General features: G+C 39.6%; 1 protein-coding gene across 2 annotated transcripts in view; it reads left to right on the plus strand.

The window, feature by feature from the left end:
- Kiaa1328 (KIAA1328 ortholog) overlaps positions 1 to 18,414 on the plus strand; it is a 324,609-nt gene that overhangs the window by 236,469 nt on the left and 69,726 nt on the right. For both annotated transcript variants that reach the window (XM_085833650.1, XM_085833651.1), the window contains one exon: positions 8,307 to 8,488. In XM_085833650.1, the coding sequence (XP_085689776.1) occupies positions 8,307 to 8,488 (182 nt within the window). The remainder of the gene's footprint in view (positions 1 to 8,306; positions 8,489 to 18,414) is intronic.

Genomic DNA, 18,414 nt, shown 5'->3' on the forward strand with positions numbered 1-18,414 from the left:
TGAAGAAAGGATGGACCATCTAAAGACTGCCATATCCAGGGATCCATCCCATAATCAGCTTCCAAACGCTGACACCATTGCATACACTAGCAAGATTTTGCTGAAAGGACCCAGATATAGCTGTCTCTTGTGAGACAATGCCAGGGCCTAGCAAACACAGAAGTGGATGCTCACAGTCAGCTATTGGATGGATCACAGGGCCCCCAATGGAGGAGCTAGAGAAAGTACCCAAGGAGCTAAAGGGAACTGCAACCCCATAGGTGGAACATTATTATGAACTAACCAGTACCCCAGAGCTCTTGACTCTAGCTGCATTTGTATCAAAAGATGGCCTAGTCGGCCATCACTGGAAAGAGAGGCCCATTGGACTTGCCAACTTTATATGCCCCAGTACAGGGGAATGCCAGGGCCAAGGGGTGGGGGTGGGGGGGGTTGGGGGGGAGTGTATTGGGGACTTTTTGGATAGCATTGGAAATGTAATTGAGGAAAATACCTAATTAAAAAAAAATAGAAGAAAATATATTTAAAAAAAAAAAAGATTATAATGGGAGGAGAGGCCCTTGGTCTTGCAAAGGAGATCATATGCCCTAGTAGAGGGGAATGCCAGGGCCAGGAAGTGGGAGTGGGTGAAATTTTCGCGTGAACTCAGCAGAAGGTCCCATCATCCTCAGATGACTCGATCACTGGTGAGTGCAATACAACATCAGTTCCAAACTAATTGTGCCAGGCCTGTGATACCAGGAGCAAGGACACGGGAGCCCTGTCTGACAAGCGGCTCAGGTTCCTTTTGATCAGTGCTTGTATACCTTGGTTTCGAACACACCAGACAGCCCCAGTGCCTCCAGAGGAGACACCACTTCCCGGCGCTGTAACACGCCCAGGATCTTAGGATTCTAGGATTCCAGGATAACAGGAGCTTGGTCACACCAGGATCTCAGGGTCTCACGGGAAGCTTGACTGCCAAGAACTCTGACACAACCAGAATCTCAGGTTCACAGGAGCCCAGAATCACAGGATCACAGAGAAAGCTGGACTCTGAGGAGTCCTGAATCAACCAGGATTATAGGAAGGACAAGCTCCAATCAGATATATTGAGGACAGCAAGCACTTGAGATAATCAGATGGCAGGAGGCAAGCATAAGAACAGAAGCAACAGAAACCAAGGTTATACGGCATCATCAGAACCAAACTCTCCCACCATAGCAAGTCCTGGATACACCATCTCACCAGAAAAGCAGGATATGGATCTAAAGTCATTTCTCATGATGATGATGGAGGACTTTAAGAAGGAAATAAATAATTCCCTTAAAGAAATACAGAAAAACACAAACAGCTAGAAGCCCTTAAAAAGGAAACACAAAAATCCCTTAAAGTGTTACAGGAAAACACTACCAAACAGGTGAAAGAATTGAACAAAACCATCCAGGATCTAAAAATGGAAGTAGAAACAATAAAGAAAACCCAAAGGGAGACAACTCTGGAGATAGAAATCCGAAAAAAGAAATCAGGAACCATAGATGCGAGCATCAACAACAGAAAACAAGAGATGGAAGAGAGAATCTCAGATGCAGAAGATTCCATAGAGAACATGGACCCAACAATCAAAAAATGCAAAATGCAAAAAGATCCTAACCAAAAACACCCAGGAAATCCAGGACACAATGAGAAGACCAAACCTAAGGTATAGATGAGAATGAAGATTTTCAACTTAAAGGGCCAGTACATATCTTCAAAAAAATTAGAGAAGAAATCTTCCCTAACTTAAAAAAAGAGATGCCCATGAAAATACAAGAAGCCTACAGAACTCCAAATAGACTGGACTAGAAAAGAAATTCCTCCTGACACATAATAATCAGAACAACAAAAGCACTAAATAAGGATAGAATATTAAAAGCAGTAAGGGGAAAAGATCAAGTAACATATAAAGGCAGACCTATCGGAATTACACCAGAGTTCTCACCAGAGACTATGAAAGCCAGAAGATCCTGGACAGATGTTATGCAGACCCTAAGAGAACACAAATGCCAGCCCAGGCTACTACACCCAGCAAAACTCTCAATTACCATAGATGGAGAAACCAAATTATTCCATGACAAAACCAAATTCACACAATATCTTTCCACGAATCCAGCCCTTCAAAGGATAATAAAGAGAAAACTCCAACACAAGGAGGGAAATGACACCCTAGAAAAAGGAAGAAAGTAATCCTTCAACAAACCTAATAGAAGAGAGCCTCAAGAACAGAATCCCAACTCTAACAACAAAAATAACAATAACAATTACTTTTCCTTAATATCTCTTAATATCAATGGACTCAATTCCCCAATAAAAAGACATAGACTAACAGACTGGCTACATAAGCAGGACCCAATATTTTTGCTGCATACAGGAAACCCACCTCAGGAACATAGGCAGTCACTACCTCAGACTAAAAGGCTGGGAAACAATTTTCCAAGCAAACAGTCCAAAGAAACAAGCTGGAGTAGCCATTCTAATATCAAATAAAATCAACTTCCAACCCAAAGTTATAAAAAAAAAAAGATAAGGAGGGGCACTTTCTTCAGAGAAGAAAGGGGGGGAAGAAATGTTGTAATTATATTATAATCTTGAAAATGAAAGAAAAAAGTGTGAAAGGATTATATTGTTTCATCTGCTAATATTTCTATAATTCTTGTGGTTTCCCTTCCTTGTGAGTTCTAGTTTTAATTCAGTATAATATGAAAGATATCAAAAAATTCTTTGATTTTTTTTTTATCTACTAAGACTGGCTTTATGAACTGAATCCTATTTTGTTTTAGAGAACGTACCAGGTGCTGCTGAGAAAACAAAAATGTATATTCTACAGCTGTTAAATGGATCATTCTATAAATATCTGTTGATTCCTTGAGTTTATTTTCCATATTTACTCTGGAGTCACTGTACTGATTTTTGGTCAGTATGGTGTTGAAGGCACGCACTATTGTTGTGTGCAAACCTATCTTTCTTTCATTTAGTTGTCTGTGTGTACATGTGCATTTGTGTGTATGAGAGAGGCATATATACATGTGTGCTATATGCTCATATATTTGTGGAGATGCATTCTCTCATACACACATATGCAGAGTTCTGAGGGATAAGTTAGGTATTATTTTCTATCCTCTTCACTTTACTCCCTTAAGACAAGGTCTTTCTCACTGAACCTAGAGCCAGCCCTGCAGCCAGCAAATCCTTGGAGATTCTCCTGTCTCTCTCCTGGTCTACAACAGCACTGGGGTTACAAATACATGCATGGCTTCACCAAATTTTTTATACAGAAAATCATACTCAGAGTCTTCTAAGTGTACAACCCATCTGTCCACTGAGCGATTTTCACTAGCCTATATTTACCCTTTAGTATCCATTAATATTTGTTTCATTAAATGAGGATTCCCAATATGTGGTATATGTACAATTATAATTATCATAGTTTCGTGATGGGTTTTCTCTTGCATTAATTTGTCATAGCCTTCCTTATCGCTTGTAATTTTGGTATGAAGTCTTCTTTATCAAGTGTCAGAATGTCTAGTTCTATGTGTTTTGGGCTCCATTTGCATGGCAAGTTGACTTCTGCCCCTTCACTCTCATCTTGAGGGTCTTTGGTAGTTGAATCTTCCTTTTTAATCCTGAGTCTGTGCCTTTCAGGTTGACAGTTAAGATGATTGACATTGAGAATTAGCATTGAGAAGGGTTGCTAATTTCTATAATGTATATTGATTTCTTATTGGTTGCATTATTGTTTGTTCTTGGATTCTTTTATCACTATGAACTTTCCACCACATCATTCTTTGTTGCTAGGGTATTTGTCCTGTGTATCGTGGATTCTTTAGGAGCATTGTTAGCCTCTAACCTTTAGATGATAATATCAACCTCAATTATTAAAGATAAAAGGCTCTTCAGAAATATCCAGATGCCCTTGTTTGGAAAAATTCTCTCTTTCTACCTTATTTGAGAATTCTTGAACCAAAAGAAGTTGTCCTTTTACCTGTAGTGAGATCCAAACCAGGATAAGGAGAAAAGAAAATGACAGATGAGCCTTCTTCATGAGCAGAAATTCCAAAGAGTATTGTTAAAAAAATATTTAACAAATGTTAACAAATCCAATCCAAGTATATCAAAAGTATTATACAGTTTGACTAAATAACATTTATCTTAGAAATAGAGTCAGCTCAATATTTGAAAAATCAATCTGTCATTTTTTTATAATGAACATGATAAAGTAAAATTTGATCTCAAACAGATGCAGAAGTATTTGACATGACCCATCAGTTCTCATTCATAATGGGGGTAGGGAGACTTTGGCAAAATTAAAATCTTATCAAGATTAACAAGGCTGTGTACCTCATTAATGATAAACATTTTAAGAAATAAGGTAAGTTGTGTAGGAAGTTCTAACTAATATCATCAGACATGAAAATATTAGAGAAGAATCAATAACACTGCCTTTATCCTAAAATTACATCATTTCCCATGTGGAAAATTTCTATGGAACCTATGGAAATGGCTATTACAACCCTTACCACAATCATAGAACATAAGATAATACATAAAAGACAACTGTGGAGCTGGGGTGTAAATCTGTTGAAATAGTGCTTGTTTAGTATGTCCAAAGCCCTGAGTTTGATTATCATCACCATATAAATTGGGTACAGTGGCACATGCTTATAATCCCAGCACTTGGGAGGCTGCGGCAAAAGAAATGCCATGTATATGTGGCCAGACTAGACTACATAGTAAATTCTAGACTAGCCTAGCGTATAGATTGAGACCCGTTTTTATTTGACAAAATCAAGCTACACAAATAAAAAGTCTTTTGAATATAATGGTGGATATAACATATATAAATATATGGGATAAACTTTGGTCCTTTGTATCATGGACGAATTAGAACATTGAATGGTATACAAAAGTTTCAACAGTAGGAGAAATCCTGGCCCTTTCAGAGGAGAGAGGACAGCCATGCTGGAGAGTGTGTTATATGAATGGTCCTGCTTGAGCAAAACAAGGAGGACAGCCATATGTAAGTTCCTAAGGGAGGAAAGGAGAGCTTCATCTTCACTAAGGAAGAGCACCCCAGGTGGTGTAGATGAGAGGTGTTCTATAAAGAATTTTTCAGCTTTTATAGTTTTATAGTTGAGGCTGGTTCCCACGACAAAAGATAGACTAGCAAGGAAAAAGCTACATAAATGTATTCTTATGTGTATTTCTTATATACATGGGATACACCCACAGAATGTGTCATTTTCAGAGAAGATTTTCAATTCCACCTTCAGCTGTCATCAACAAAGAATGATAAAATCCTAGACAAATGACAAGACAGAAGAAAAGGCACTTTGTATTTCTGAGGGGCACAAACTGAGTGAAGATAAATATTACTTATAAATCCTGATAATCCAGATTCATCTGTAGGTCTGAGATTGTCTTCAGTAGTCAGTTTTCATTCTTCCTAGGAGAGAGGAAGACAGAGCTCCTTTTCTTGCTAGAACAAGAGAGACATGAGAACGCTTCCCTGCTTTTGCTTCCTCTTCATCCTCCTCTGCTCAGCAGTGCCTCATGTTTGCATTAGGATTCCTTTCTACAGTCTACCCTTTCTCTAAGACTTTTAAAGTTTCCCCACTTGGGAAATAAACACTTTTCACAAGAATGTTGTTCCCACTCTCTGCCATGACTTGTGATTTTTGAACATAGGCATTTTTAAAAATTATTCAAAGATGAGAGTTAGTGAGAAGGAAATTGCACCCAGAGCCAAAACTTTCTAAAATGGGGAATGTAAAGCTCTCATTTCCTGACCCATCCAGCAGGTCCAGTTATTCGAGGGTCTCGAGGGGACCTTCTCCTAAGAACCAAATGGGGGGTAGAGAGAGATGAGAACCTTGTGCAATGAACGACACATGGAAGCAGTCTGAGTAACATCAAGGTCTCACTGTATTAGCCAGGCCCAAGGTTTAAATGCACAAGCAAAGGGGGAAGTACTTCTCAGCAGGAGGAATGGCCTTCTTCATGAGCAGAAATTCCAAAGAGTATTGTTAAAAAAATATTTAACAAATGTTAACAAATCCAATCCAAGTATATCAAAAGTATTATACAGTTTGACTAAATAACATTTATCTTAGAAATAGAGTCAGCTCAATATTTGAAAAATCAATCTGTCATTTTTTTATAATGAACATGATAAAGTAAAATGCACCTCAGCAGGAGGGATGGGGCAGCAGAAAAAGAGGAAGTACTTCTCAGCAGGAGGAATGGGGCAGCAGAAATTTTTCTTTTGGTGACTACACAGGGAAGCAGGAACTTGGCAGTATCAGGGTACATCTTGAGGTCAGGACATCCTGCGTTGACTTAGGGCTGGAACAATCTGTGGTTGTTCTCAGAGCGGTATGTCGGTGGCCCGCTTTTGACCCCCTCTCGGGGGAGAGGCCCAATTCAGAGATCAGGACAATAGTGTTATCTTAATAGCTCCCAACAATTTCCACATTAAAAAAATATCTTAGAATAACTCAGTTATATGCAGATGAGAAGGCAGTGCACATGAAGATGGTTGTCCAGGTGTATGTCTTCTTTCCTATCTTTCTGTGGTGGACACTAAAGTGGATTCTGGCTGCCTGACTAGCTAGCCCCTGCAGTTCTTTCAACAGATCCCTGCAAGTTAAGCTGCATATCAATTTAGATGCTTTGTAGATGATGCATAGAACAAAGAACTAAGAAGGACCACCACATAATCTAGTGAAATCTGGAGCTCACTAGGTGTGTGGGTTTGTAAATCTAAAGGAAAAGCAAGAGAAGGGAAGGGAAAAAAAAGATTATTTAGCAGTTAACACCTTACTCATATAGGTGCAGCTTTTCTTTAGAGTTTAGAATTCTGGTCAAAAAGAGAAGCCATCTTCTAAAGGAAAAGCCATGATTGCAAAATCCCCTGGGAAGATTTTAAAAAGAAGGGAAAAGGCTGGAGAGATGGCTCAGCGGTTGAGAGCACTGACTGCTCTTGCAGAGATCCTGAGTTCAATTTCCAGCAACCACATGGTGGCTTACACCATCCATAATGGGATCTGATGCCCTCTTCTGGTGTGTCTGAAGACAGCTACAGTGTGCTCTTATACATAAAATGAATAAATGATTCTTAAAAAAAAAAAAAAGGAGAACAAGAGAAGGAAGCAGGCAGGGAGGAAGCAGACAGATCTATGCATGAGACTCCAGAAGTCATCTTACTAAAACTTTACTAGATAATTTAAATTCACCACCAGGCTATGAATCAATTCCTAAAATTAGCCCTTTTTTTTTTTTTTTTTTTTTTTTTGAGAACACCACTTGGACAGAGGCCCTTTTCCCTGTCACATTTGCTAAGTGTGCCAGCATTTTTCTTACAAGCCTGCCTCGTTGTGTGAATATCAGTGTGTTCCATTCTTCCATTGTTTTCCACCATTATTTCTATAAGGCTTTGACATGCCAATCAAAGTCATTGTATTTCCACACTCCTGCCATCCATGTGTGGTTGGTCCATCCCTGACATAGGTAAAGACATTTTGTTCTTTCTTTCTCTTTTCTAACATGACTCACATGTGACTATATTCCAAGCTTGTGCCTTTGTGCTCCTGCTTCTTTGTCTTGAGCCTCTGTCTCATGTTCCTCACATACACCACACCAAAGATTTTCACATTCATTTTCTTTGTTTGTTTTTGATTTATCTTACACAACTAAATGCTTCATTTCCTTTTGCATTTCTGACAGTCTTTGATCCCTCATTGCTTTACTTTCTTCTGCTTGTCTATACCAGACCATAAGGTCAACTTAAATGGTTCCTACCATCATATTTAACTACCATTTGTTTCCAGTTGCTGCACTGGCCCTGGATAACAAGTTTCATTTCCAAAACTCCAAATGTGCATTTTGAGGATTAACATCATTTAAATAATTTGTTCTCCAAAATTGTTATAGCAAGACACAAAATGTACCTTTAGAAAAAATATTCAAATTATATGTTAATTAAAATAAGAAAAGGAAGGCCTGTGTGTGGTGGTGCATGCCTTTAATCCCAGCACTCAGGAGGCAGAGGCAGGCCGATTTCTGAGTTCAAGGCCAGCCTGGTCTACAAAGTGAGTTTCAGGACAGCCAGGGCTTTATAGAGAAACCCTGTCTTTAAAAAAAAAAAAAAAGAAAGAAAGAAAAGAAAAGAAAGAAAGAAAAGGATTCTTACTGCCATAGTTGTATTGAAACTCATGCTAATTTCAAATATGCGTATATGATCTGTGTCTTTCCCTGTGCCCGCCATATTCCATTCATGCTTCCTCTTTCAGCTTATGGAAGCCAAAATGTGATGGATGGCTGCGTGGAACCTCAACATCCTTTAAAAAGTGCCCAGACTCTCCAAACAGTGGGAAAAACCAGAGGGAGAAGAAAACTGTTGAGTTTCAGTCACGTGTGGAGAATGGTATCCAATGGACATGTCAACAGAATGATATATGCAGACCCCAGAGAGGTAAGTGTAGTGTCTGCACTAGCAGAAAGAAAAGTTGCTAAGGATGGTGGAAGGTGACTGATGCATGCAAGCCAGTGAACAGCAGGTGATTTCTACTATGCTGAGCTGTAGTTAGCATTTCAGATAAACATATGCCTGGAAAGCTGTGGGTGGCCCAGCTACTAGATTCTCAAATCACATCTCAGAATATTGATATGAAAAGCTGTCCAGTTTGGCCCTCCTTTTTAAAAGCTGAATTGAGCAGTTAAGTATTGGTTGTAGATACCAAATGATTTTCTCACAGTGAGTAATAAAATAAGGAGTTGAAAATAAATCTCTCCTGGAAAATATGGCCTCATAATTGATTGATAATGTAGGGAATGTAGAGGAGAGATCATGAGCAACTTTCACATTATAACTAAAACCCAATCTCAACAAATAGTGCCTAGCACTCTTTGAAGTGCTGATAACACTTCCTGGCTTATATGTAGGTTTTAAAAGGAAATAAACTACAAGTAACTCTGAAATAATGCATGAAAGAGATGTGTTTTCCAGTTGGTTCTGAAGTGACTCCTGTGCAGCCTATTCCAACAGCCTTAAGGACTAACTTGAAAGGATGAGCCTCCTGTGGACAGATGTATAGGAAGCAGGCTACCTCTGCTCACACCCTCCTCAGAACTATTCTGATTTCTTCTTCTTACATGTTCTTTTCTAACAGGCAAGCTCTTCTCCTGCTAATGTTAACCAACCTACTGTTCATAATCTTTACAGCTCTCACATTAGCTTATTTGTGAAAAGTGTTATATGCACCTTTCCTTGCTTTCACCAGCTGCTGCCAGCATTGCTTTGCTCTGGAGGTATGGAGATTTGGCTAGATAATAGCCACGAATATGGTTGTTTGGATAGGTAATAGCCCCCATACACATATGTGTTTTAATATTTGGCTATAAGGAATGGCACTGTTTGGAGGTGTTACTCTGTTGGAGTAGGTGTGGACTTAATGGAAGAAGTGTGTCACTGTGGAGGCAGACTTTGAGGTCTCATATATACTGAAGTCTTGCCAGTGTGGCATTGCCAATATGATACAGTCTCTTCTGCCTGTGGATCAAGATGTAGATGCATTAGTCCTATTCCAACACATGGCCTGAAGTCTGCCATGCTTCCTCCCATGTTGATGATGGACTGAATCTCTGAAACTGTAAGCCAGGCCCAATTAAATTTTTTCTTGTATAAGAGGTGCTTTGGTTATGATGTCTTTTTACAGCAATGAAACCCAAGATAGAAGTTGATACCAATGAATGGAGTATTGCTGTGATAGACCTAATCAAGCTTTTTTTTGGAGGAATGTGGGTTTTGGTACTTTAAAAAAGGAAAACAGTGATGCTGAGGGTGATTTGAACTGTGGGGCCTGGCTCAAGAGGTTTCAGAGGAGAAGAATTTTAGAATGTTGCCTAGAGATCATTCTTACGATATTTTGCTAAAGAATGTGGTCACATTTTGCCTTTGTCTAAAGAGTCTACCTGAGGCGAAGGTGAAGAAATTGAGATAATTACATTGGCAAAGGAAATCTAAAAACAGCCTAGAATAGAATCTGTCCTATGGTTTACTCTTATGAAGAGTATACGTCTTACAAACTGAGCAAGGAAAATATAAAATGTATGGTTCAAGGATTAAAGAGGTATCAGGAAATAGAGTGGAGCTAAATCCTGTGTTCAAATAAATACATAGATTAAAGATATTAAATGGAATTAAGGGAGTGGTGGCCTCAGGGTAAGATCCCACCTAACTAAGCTTAAAGGAATTTAAAAAAAAACTTAGGTCCAGGTATGGTAGTGTATACCATTAATTCCAGCATTCGGGAGACAAAGTCATGGAGACCTCTTGAGTTCAATGTTACTCTACAGAGTAAGTTTGAGGAAGCCAAACTTAGGCAGTGAAGGAAATAATCTGAAACAGAAAGCTGGTAAAGATATAATAGAAAGAAAAGGCCATGTTCCAGCCACAGCAAGCAGCAGAACTTGGCAGTGTCAGCAACATGGCTCTGGCTTTAGAGTCAAGAATAGAAGAAAGGGAATATAGAATTTCCCTTTATTACTAAAGAAAGTCACTGAGACCAGATATGTGGAAGAGGTGTTGTTGCATGGAGGCCTAGAAACAAAGGGGTTATGAAATATTCTTCCATGACTAAGAAAAGTCACTGAGGCTAGAGCATGTGGCTGGGATGAAGCCTGAATTTCCTTGGACACCCCAAAATGTTGATAATGTCAGAGACATGGGACTCTTGGAAAGAAAAGCTGCTAACAGGAAATGGAACCTGCTGCAGACAGACCTCAGTCAGGTTCCTGTCCGCAGGAAAACTCAGAGTTCCAGTTACAGATGAGCAAGGAGTCAGCGGGGATGACAAACAGACACGGACATAGAGGGTGTATCTGAATGCAATTTCTCAAAATGAATACCAGTCTTATAATACAGAAGAAAAACAAGAAAGCTAGGCGAATACATCTGCCAAGGTACATCGATGCATAATGGTTCTTTACACAAAACAAAGAAAATGCATACATAAAAAGGTAGTGGGGAGCCAGGCAGTGTTTACAGCTGAGATAGGAACAACCCTTAATTAAGATCAGCTAAACACCTGAGCCAGGTGAATGCTTTGATGCAAAGCTAGTCTATTGTTAAACCCACCACCAGGGGTCCTTTAGTAAATACCTGATTATGCTATTCTTCTGGGCCCAGAGAAAAACACCGGGGGAATTCCGTTCTACTAATGCTTTCTTGAGTTCCTCCTAAAACCACAACCCACCTTTTTCCTAAGCCATTGTATATTCCTGTGTATGGGTGTAACTTGGCTATTGTTCTAAGTAATTACTATGTAGACGAGCCCTGAGCTTTCTAGCTCTATTCAAGTAAATTGTAATGCCTGTTTACTTTTACTGTCTCTACTAGAGGTAAATTTGAATGTTACTGAATAGGTAACATTCTTACTGAATTCCAAGCTCAAGGTTGGCTTCAAGGACTTTCTAGGACATTGGAACACTGATGGAGGCTAATCTAACTTAGCTATATGTGAAAATCAATCCTTAAAGGCACTTAAAATAAAACAATATTGAGGGAGAGCACACAGATTCATACACCAGACTAACGTGGGGACAGGTTTGGAGCATACGTGCTATAGGAATGCCAAGGTTCCAGGAGGCTAAGTTTCCAGGAAACTCTTTGTCTCAGGACTGCTTCCAGGCTTCTAGGTCTGTCGCACTAGTGGGTGTAGCAGGAACCAACCCAAGAAAAAGAAGTGTGTTGCAGTCAACCAGGCTGAAAGGAGTTGGAGATCTGAAGAGCATTTTCACATCAGACATGGAGATGCAGAGTTTGGAGGTTTTTGTTAGGGTTTTTTTTTTTCCAGTTTTTAAAATCTATTTGAAATATAAAACATGATAGAAGTAGGAAAAAAACTTATGAAATCCTCTATGAAACGAAATTGTAACAAGTTCATCTCCAAGGGAGAATATACAGTGTAACTGTGACTTCACAGGATGAATTCAGTAGTGTTCCTTCTGTTTCTCTTTTGTGGAATAGTTTGAAGAGTATTGGTATTAGGTCTTCTTTGAATGTCTGATAGGATTCTGCACTAAACCCATCTGGTCCTGGGCTTTTTTTGGTTGGGAGACTTTTAATAATTGCTTCTATTTCTATATGGGTTATGGGACTGTTTAGATGGTTTATCTGATCCTGATTTAACTTAGGTATTTGGTATCTCTCAAGAAAATTGTCCATTTCATCCAGATTTTCCTGTTTTGTTGAATATAGGCTTTTGTAGTAGGATCTTATGATTTTTTTTTAAATTTCCTCAGTTTCTGTTGTTATATCTCCTTTTTCCTTTCTGATTTTGTAAATTTGGTTACTGTCTCTGTGCCCTCTGGTTAGTCTGGCTAAGGGTTTATCTATCTTGTTGATTTTCTCAAAGAACCAGCTCCTGGTTTTGATGATTCTTTGTATAGTTCTTTTTGTTTCTACTTGGTTGATTTTGACCCCTGAGTTTGATTATTTCCTGTTGTCTACTTCTCTTGGGTGAATTTGCTTCTTTTTGTTCTACAGCTTTCAGATGTGTTATCAAGCTGCTAATGTGTGCTCTCTCCAGTTTCTTTTTGGAGGCACTCAGAGTTATGAGTTTTCCTCTTAGGACTGCTTTCTTTGTGTCCCATAAATTTGGGTATGTTGTGCCTTCATTTTCATTAAATTCTAAAGTCTTTAATTTCTTTATTTCTTCCTTAACCAAGTTATCATTGAGTAGGGCGTTGTTCAGCTTCCATGTATATGTGGGCTTTGTTGCTATTGCCTTAGTCCCTGGTGATCTGATAGGTTGCATGGGATTGTTTCAATCTTCTTGTATCTGTTAAAGCCAATTTTGTGACCAATTATATGGTCAGTTTTGGAGAAGGTACCATGAGGTGCTGAGAAGAAAGTATATTCTTTGTTTTAGGATGAAATGTTCTATAGATATCTCTTAAATCCATTTCATCTATAACTTCTGTTAGTTTTAATGTGTCTCTGTTTAGTTTGTGTTTCTCAGATCTGTCCATTGATGAGAGTGGGTTGTTGAAGTCTCCCACTATTATTATGTGAGGTGTGATGTGTGCTTTGACCTTTAGTAAAGTTTCTTTTATAAATGTGGTTGCCCTTGCATTTGGAGCATAGATTTCAAAATTGAGAGTTCTTCTTGGTAGATTTTTCCTTTGACCAGTATGAAGTACTCTTTCCTATCCTAATTTTTTATAACTTTAGGCTGTAAGTTGATTTTATTCAATATTAGAATGGATACTCCAGCTTGCTTCTTGGGGTCATTTGCTTGGAAGGTTGTTTTCTAGCCCTTTACTCTGAGGTAGTATCTATCTTTGACACTGAGGTGCATTTCCTGTATGCAGCAAAATGCTGGGTCCTGTTTATGTATCCAGACTGTTATTCTATGTCTTTTGGGGGGAATTGAGTCCATTGATGTTAAGAGAGGTTAAAGAATAGTGATTGTTTCTTCCTGTTATTTTTATGATTGTGTGGCTATCTTCTTTTGGGTTTGTTGAAAGATTATTTTGTTGCTTTTTCTAGGGTGTAGTTTCCCTCCTTGTATTGGTATTTTCCATCTATTATTGTTTGTAGGGCTGGATTTGTGGAAAGTTATTGTGTAAATTTGTTTCTGTCATGAAATATCTTGGTTTCTTCATCTATGGTAACTGAGAGTTTTCCTAGGTATAGTAGTAGCCTGGGCTGGCATTTGTATTCTCTTAGGGTCTGTATAACATCTGCCCAGGATCTTCTAGCTTTCAGTCTCTGTTGATCAGTCTAGTGTAATTCTGATAGGTCTGCCTTTATATGTTACTTGACATTTTCCCCTTACTGCTTTTAATATTCTTTCTTTGTTTTGTGCATTTGGTGTTTTGATTATTATGTGATGGGAGGAATTTCTTTTCTGGTCCAATCTATTTGGAGTTCAGTAGGCTTCTTATATGTTTATGGGCATCTCTTTCTTTAGGCTAGGGAAGTTTTCTTCTCTAATTTTGTTGAAGATATTTACTGGCCCTTTTTTTTTTTTAAAGATTTATTTATTTATTATATGTAAGTATACTGTAGCTGTCTTCAGACACTCCAGAAGAGGGCGCCAGATCTCTTTACGGATGGTTGTGAGCCACCATGTGGTTGCTGGGATTTGAACTCTGGACCTTCAGAAGAGCAGTCAGGTGCTCTTACCCACTGAGCCATCTCACCAGCCCCTTTACTGGCCCTTTAGGTTGGGAATCTTCACTCTCTTCTCTACATATTATCCTTAGGTTTGGTCTTCTCATTGTGTCCTGGATTTCCTGGATGTTTTGGGTTAGGACCTTTTTGCATTTTTCATTTTTTTTTTTTTTTTGATTGTTGTGTCAATGTTTTCTCTAGTATTTTCTGCAACTGAGATTCTCTCTTCTATCTCTTGTATTCTGTTGGTGATGCTTGGATCATTGACTCCTGATCTTTTTCCTAGGTTTTCTATTTCCAGGGTTGTCTCCCTTTATAATCTCTTTACTGTTTCTATTTCCAGTTTTAAATCCTGGGTGATTTTGTTTACTTCCTTCACCTGTTTGGTTGTATTTTTCCTGTAATTCTTTAAGGGATTTTTGTGTTACCTCTTTAAGGGCTTTTACCTGTTTACCTGTGTTCTCCTGTATTTCTTTAAGAGAGTTATTTATGTTCTTCTTAAAGTCCTCTATCATCATCATGAGATGTGATTTTAAATCAGGGTCTCGGTTTTCTGGTGTGTTGGGGTATCCAGGGCTCGCTGTGGTTGGAGAACTGGGTTCTGATGATGCCAAGTAGCTTTGGTTTCTGTTGCTTATGTCCTTGCCCTTGCCTCTCGCCATCTGGTTATCCCTGGTGTTAGTGGGTCTTGCTGTCTATGACTGGGGCTTGTCCCTTTTGCAAGCCTTTGTGTCAGTACTCCTGAGAGACTAGTTCTCTCCTGGAAGAATTTGGGTATGGAGAGCTGTGGTACAGGGTCAACTCCAGGGAACAGACAAAAACAGGAAGGACCCTGTCCTGGCTGTTTCTTAGTTCCTGTGTCCTGATAGCTCTGGGTGGGTCCCTTTTAGGCCAGAAATTTGATCATAAGCCATGGTCTTACCTGCATGTTCACACACCCTATGACACAGAATTAGCTCCAAGTGCTATGGCACAGGATCAACTCCCAGCGCAGATGGAAACCGGAAGAATCCTGTCCAGACTTTGGAGTTTACCCAGTTGATATAATGGCAATAACCTGTGCCACTGTATGTTGGAAATATGTGATCTAGTTTTGATTTTGATACTATACAATGTGTATAGCTTGTATATGCTTGACCCAGGGAGTGGCACTATTAGAAGATGTAGCCCTGTTGAATTAGGTATGGCCTTGTTGGAGTAGGTGTGTCACTATGAGTGTGGGTTTTAATACCCTAGTCCTAGCTGCCTGGAAGTGAGTATTCTGCTAGCAGTCTTCAGATAAAGATGTAGAACTCTCAGCTCCTCCTGTACCATGCCTGCCTGGATGCTGACATGCTCTTACCTTGATGATAATGGACTGAACCTCTGAACCTGTATGCCAGCCCCAATTAAAAATCCTTCTAAGAGTTGATTTGGTCATGGTGTCCACAGAAGTAAAACTCTAACTAAGATATATAGGATTACAGTTAAGAGCTTGTATAAATCTCAGAAGAGATTTGAACATTGGACTTTTGAACATTATTGAGACTGTAATAGACTATGGGGACCTTGAAGTTAGACTAAATGCATTTTGCATTATGTTATGGCTATGATGGCCAGGGAATGCAACATGGTGGTTTGAATAGGTATGGCTCCCATAGACTCATGTGTTTGAATGCTTGGTCATAGGAAGTGGCACTATTAGGAGGTATGTTCTTTTGTGAGTAGGTGTGGTCTTGTTGGAGGAAGTGTGTCACTGTGGAGGTGGGCTCTGAGGTCTCAGATATGCTCATTTGGCCAATATGACATAGTCTCCTGCTGCTGCCTGTGGATCAAGACATAGAACTCTTAGCTCCTCCAGCACCATGTTTGCCTGCATGCCTCCATGCTTCTCGACATGATGATAATGGACTGAAGTTCTCCAACTATAAGCCAGCTCCATTTAAATGCTATCCTTTATGAGACTTGCTGTGGTCAAGATCTCTCTTCACAACCATAAAACCCAAACTACAACAACCAGTCATCTAGAAATTGCTTTATCCCCTTTCAAGTAACTGAGAGATGATATATTTCCAAACTTCGAAAGGGAAAATGCCACCATTTTTCTTTGGCATAAGGCAAATACTTTACAGAGCTCTACTGAAGACAGATAGTGTTGAAGCTTCGTTTTAATCATTGCTACCAAAGACAAAGATGAAATTGAGAAGACTTAGAGTCTGACCTAGCCTCTGCTTTCTGTGGCAATGGTCTTTGAGCCATGGGAACCCTTATTTTGGTCCTCCATATTCTCACTACTGCAATTCAGAGAGAGGAAAACCAGTGGGAACTGCTGTGTGTTCCTCTGCTCTGCTGAGCATGATTTTCTGTTGACTTGTCAACACACATATGTTGTGTGACAGCACTGAAATGAAATTGTATGATGAAAAACCACACAGCAAAAGCAGAGGGGCAAATAGCATGTGTGGCTGGTTGAGACTGCTGTAGTGTTAGAGCAGCTCCAGAAGACACTTGCTAGGCACAGTCAGGACAGCCTAACTACGCTGGAGGCAAATCTCTCCCTGTCCCAGCAAAAGAAGCCAGAAGCCTGGAAAGAGCTGGTGTTCCCCCCCCCAAAAAAAATCAATTTCTTATTTGAAACAAAATCATTTTTGACTAACAGGAGTTCAGAACCCATTACTTGTGCTGTGTCGTCTGCTGACATTCAGCACTTCGGTTGTGCACAGTGAATCCCGGTAGTGCTGCCAGACAATCGATCTACCTGGAGGGAAGCTGTTCCATATCTGCAGAGTTTCAGGAACACTATCATTTGACATTTTATTTTCCAGCCTCTCCCCTCACTGCTCTTTTTCCTTTGTCTTTAGATGGTGGGAGGATCTAGTATGATAATGAAAATAATATCAAAAACCTTCTTATCTGCTTAAAAGTTTGAATGCTTTAGCATTTTAAGATAGTCCTAGGAACCATGAAGTGTTTCTACTTATGAAGAAGATTATCTAGTATTTTTCTCTTCTTTTATGGTCTGTGTGACTGCTGAAGACATGAAGTTGCCCCCTTGAGCCTCTCTGCCAGTGCAGAGCTGGTGTGGGCGGAATCGAGAGAGGGCAGGGTTATTGCTATGACCTTTGCTGCAGCACCCAGCCCAGTGGGTGAATTAACTTCCCCAAGTGTGCATTGTGGGTCTGGATGCCCTGGTTACTACAGTGCCAGTGACCCAGCACTAAGTGCCCAAGCTACACCACTTGGTTGGCCCCTCCTTAATTGCTTTCCTTTCATTAGCATGACAGAATCTTTTGGTATACATTTCTGTTTTATATCCATTGTTTCTTTTGTTGTTCTTTAATCCTGAGGTGCTATACAGGATATTTACTGCAGGACCATTAATCTTTATTACCATCTCTCACTCCTTTACCTCTGTTGTTCGCCTCACCATTCTGCCAACTTTACTGACACTAAATATAAAAGAAACAGACTCTCAGCTCAGTGAACAGCCTCATGATAACAAGAATAGCTATGTTATCAAAATTGGCTTACAGTGTAAACCTCTTCCATTAGTGCTTAGAATGCTGTTTTCATTGTTTTTGTTGTTGTTGTTTTTGTGGAGGGGTTTTGTTTGTTTGTTTCCCTGAGTTATGTAGAATTGAGGAAATGTTACTTTGGAAAAATCTAAACTTGGTTCAAGAGGTTTTAGAAGGCATGCTGGAGGCAGCAGGGATTCACATGCTCTTCCTGCCTCTCCCTCCTTGCCATGCCTCAGCAAACATTCTAAAACTGCTTCTACCTGAGCAGCCACTGTTACTCTGTCACAAGAGCTCTGAGAACTTGGGTCCTATTCCCTGTGGTGCTGATCCACTAGCTGAGGCTGAAGCCACTGGGTACAAGTTCCAGGATGAAAATATTAGACCATGGAGCTTGGCACAGCCCTTTCTGAACTCTATTTGAAAGTCATTTCAAAGGTCCCTTCTGTATTTGGGGATACCTCCTGCTGTCCCCATCATGAATCTCCAAATCCATTCACATCTGTTGCAGAACCTCACTCCAGAGTAGTTTCAGCTTGGCTGGCAGTGTTGACCACACTCTTCATTTTTCCTTTGGAGATTTTTTAGGCCAGCCTTATATAGCCATCACTGTCGGTTGAATTTCCTGAGAGGATCTCAAGAACATTTTTTCTTACTGGAAACTGTTTGTGATAAACTTTACTAAGGTAAGCAGCAATCACTAGTGTTCCTACTGATACTTGTAAG

The sequence above is a fragment of the Mus caroli genome, unplaced genomic scaffold (assembly GCF_978045245.1).
Source record: "Mus caroli unplaced genomic scaffold, Mus_caroli_1 scaffold_19, whole genome shotgun sequence".
NCBI classification, from domain to species: Eukaryota; Metazoa; Chordata; class Mammalia; order Rodentia; family Muridae; genus Mus; species Mus caroli.